Source organism: Tachyglossus aculeatus, chromosome 8, assembly GCF_015852505.1.
Source record: "Tachyglossus aculeatus isolate mTacAcu1 chromosome 8, mTacAcu1.pri, whole genome shotgun sequence".
NCBI classification, from domain to species: domain Eukaryota; kingdom Metazoa; phylum Chordata; class Mammalia; order Monotremata; family Tachyglossidae; genus Tachyglossus; species Tachyglossus aculeatus.
Genome location: NC_052073.1, coordinates 13,490,081 through 13,492,971, shown reverse-complemented (window position 1 = coordinate 13,492,971; position 2,891 = coordinate 13,490,081). Strand labels below are relative to the sequence as shown.

The following is a 2,891-nucleotide window of genomic DNA, read 5'->3' as shown; positions in this document are numbered from 1 at the left end:
CCGGGCAGGAAAAAGTGGGAATTGCGAGCGCCCGGCCGGCGCTATTCCAGGGAGGATCTCGGCAGGCTGCGCCCACCTCCCTAATCGATAGACTCCCAGCCTAGCAGGACGGCAGGGCTGTGATGGACGGGATCAAATGTTTTTGTTCCTTCCTGATGTCTCTCCCGCTCGCTCCTCATCAATAATTCCCCCCGGGGGGTTTGGGTGGGGGATTTTCCTTTGGATGTCGAGGAAAAGGGTGGGGGTGCGGGTGGGGGGGGACCCGGGATTGTTTGGGGGGAGGAGGGGGGAGCGGCGGGGTGGGGGTTCCGTAGGAGATCGTTAAAGGACAAAGGTAACAGGGAGCGGCGGGCTTGGAGTCGCAGCCGGGGAGGCGGCGGCGGCGGCTGCTGCAAGTGTTGCTGCTCCCCTTGTTGCAGCCGCTGCAGCTGCTGCTGCTGCTGCTGCTGCCGCTGCAGCCGCTGGTTGGCCGGGCGGGAACGGGAGAGGCGAGCGTTGCAGCCGCCGTTGCAATGGGTTTGGCCGCAGCCGTCGTCGGCAGCGTGGCGCCCGCCGGGAGGCTGGGGAGGCCGGAGCCCGGGGGGCGGGCGGCGCGGGGGGCGGTTGGCGTGCTGCTGCTGGCCCTCAGCCTGGCCGGCCCGCCCGCCGCCGTCCGGGCGACCAACGACACGGAGCCCATCGTGCTGGAGGGCAAGTGCCTGGTGGTGTGCGACTCCAACCCGGCCACCGACTCCAAGGGCTCCGGCGCCGCCTCCTCCTCGTCGTCCTCGTCCCCCCTGGGCATCTCCGTCCGCGCCGCCAACTCCAAGGTGGCCTTCTCGGCCGTGAGGAGCACCAACCACGAGCCGTCCGAGATGAGCAACAAGACCAGGATCATCTACTTCGATCAGGTGAGACGGGGGGCGGCCGGCCGGCCCCCCCCCCCCCCCCGGGTGTGGCATCGAGCGCTTACTACAGTGCTCCGCACACAGTAAGCGCCCGATAAATACGATTGCTTGCTCTCCCCTCCCTCCAGGGGACCCCCGAGCAGGAACTTGCGACCGTCCCACGGGCCCCTCTCCCTCTCGTCTCTCCCCGTATATGTGTGTGTGTGTGTGTGTGTGTGTCCCCTCTGTGACATCAAGCGCTTAGTACAGTGCACACAGTAAGCGCCCAATAAATACGATGGATTGCTCTCCCCTCCCTCCAGGGGACCACCGAGCAGGAACTTGCAACCGTCCCACGGGCCCCTCTCCCTCTCGTCTCTCCCCGTGTGTGTGTGTGTGTCCCCTCTGTGACATCAAGCGCTTAGTACAGTGCCCTGCACACAGTAAGCGCCCAATAAATACGATTGACTGCTCTCCCCTCCCTCCAGGGGACCCCCGAACAGGAACTTGCAACCGTCCCACGGGCCCCTCTCCCTCTCGTCTCTCCCCGTATGTGTGTGTGTGTCCCCTCTGTGACATCAAGCGCTTACTACAGTGCCCTGCATACAGTAAGCGCCCAATAAATACGATTGCTTGCTCTCCCCTCCCTCCAGGGGACCCCCGAGCAGGTACTTGCAACCGTCCCACGGGCCCCTCTCCCTCTCGTCTCTCCCCGTGTGTGTGTGTGTGTGTGTGTGTGTGTGTGTGTGTGTGTGTGTGTGTCCCCTCTGTGACATCAAGCGCTTAGTACAGTGCCCTGCACACAGTAAGCGCCCAATAAATACGATTGCTTGCTCTCCCCTCCCTCCAGGGGACCCCCGAGTAGGAACTTGCAACCGTCCCACGGGCCCCTCTCCCTCTCGTCTCTCCCCGTGTGTGTGTGTGTGTGTCCCCTCTGTGACATCAAGCGCTTAGTACAGTGCTCTGCACACAGTGAGCGCCCGATAAATACGATTGCTTGCTCTCCCCTCCCTCCAGGGGACCCCCGAGCAGGAACTTGCAACCGTCCCACGGGCCCCTCTCCCTCTCGTCTCTCCCCGTATATGTGTGTGTGTGTGTGTGTCCCCTCTGTGACATCAAGCGCTTAGTACAGTGCACACAGTAAGCGCCCAATAAATACGATTGATTGCGCTCCCCTCCCTCCAGGGGACCCCCGAGCAGGAACTTGCAACTGTCCCACGGGCCCCTCTCCCTCTCGTCTCTCCCCGTGTGTGTGTGTGTGTGTGTGTATCCCCTCTGTGACATCAAGCGCTTAGTACAGTGCTCTGCACACGGTAAGCGCTCAACAAATACCTTTGATTGATCTTTGTGATATCAAGCGCTTAGTACAGTGCCCTGCACACAGTAAGCGCCCAATAAATACGATTGATTGCTCTCCCCTCCCTCCAGGGGACCCCCGAGTAGGAACTTGCAACCGTCCCACGGGCCCCTCTCCCTCTCGTCTCTCCCCGTGTGTGTGTCCCCTCTGTGACATCAAGCGCTTAGTACAGTGCTCTGCACACAGTAAGCGCCCAATAAATACGATTGCTTGCTCTCCCCTCCCTCCAGGGGACCCCCGATCAGGAACTTGCAACCGTCCCACGGGCCCCTCTCCCTCTCGTCTCTCCCCGTGTGTGTGTGTGTGTGTGTGTCCCCTCTGTGACATCAAGCGCTTAGTACAGTGCTCTGCACACAGTAAGCGCCCAATAAATACGATTGATTGCTCTCCCCTCCCTCCAGGGGACCCCCGAGTAGGAACTTGCAACCGTCCCACGGGCCCCTCTCCCTCTCGTCTCTCCCCGTGTGTGTGTGTGTGTCCCCTCTGTGACATCAAGCGCTTAGTACAGTGCTCTGCACACGGTAAGCGCTCAACAAATACCTTTGATTGATCTTTGTGACATCAAGCGCTTAGTACAGTGCTTTGCACACAGTAAGCGCCCAATAAATACGATTGATTGCTCCCCCCTCCCTCCAGGGGACCCCCCGATCAGGAACTTGCAACCGTCC

The 2,891-nt window shown here is 61.3% G+C and overlaps 1 protein-coding gene across 1 annotated transcript in view; it reads left to right on the top strand.

Moving 5' to 3' along the window:
* Positions 1-223: 223 nt before the first annotated feature.
* Positions 224-2,891, top strand: part of CBLN4 (cerebellin 4 precursor) — a 12,213-nt gene continuing 9,545 nt past the window's right edge. The window contains exons 1-2 of the mRNA XM_038750028.1: positions 224-250; positions 342-890. Coding sequence (XP_038605956.1) covers positions 224-250; positions 342-890 — 576 coding nt within the window. The remainder of the gene's footprint in view (positions 251-341; positions 891-2,891) is intronic.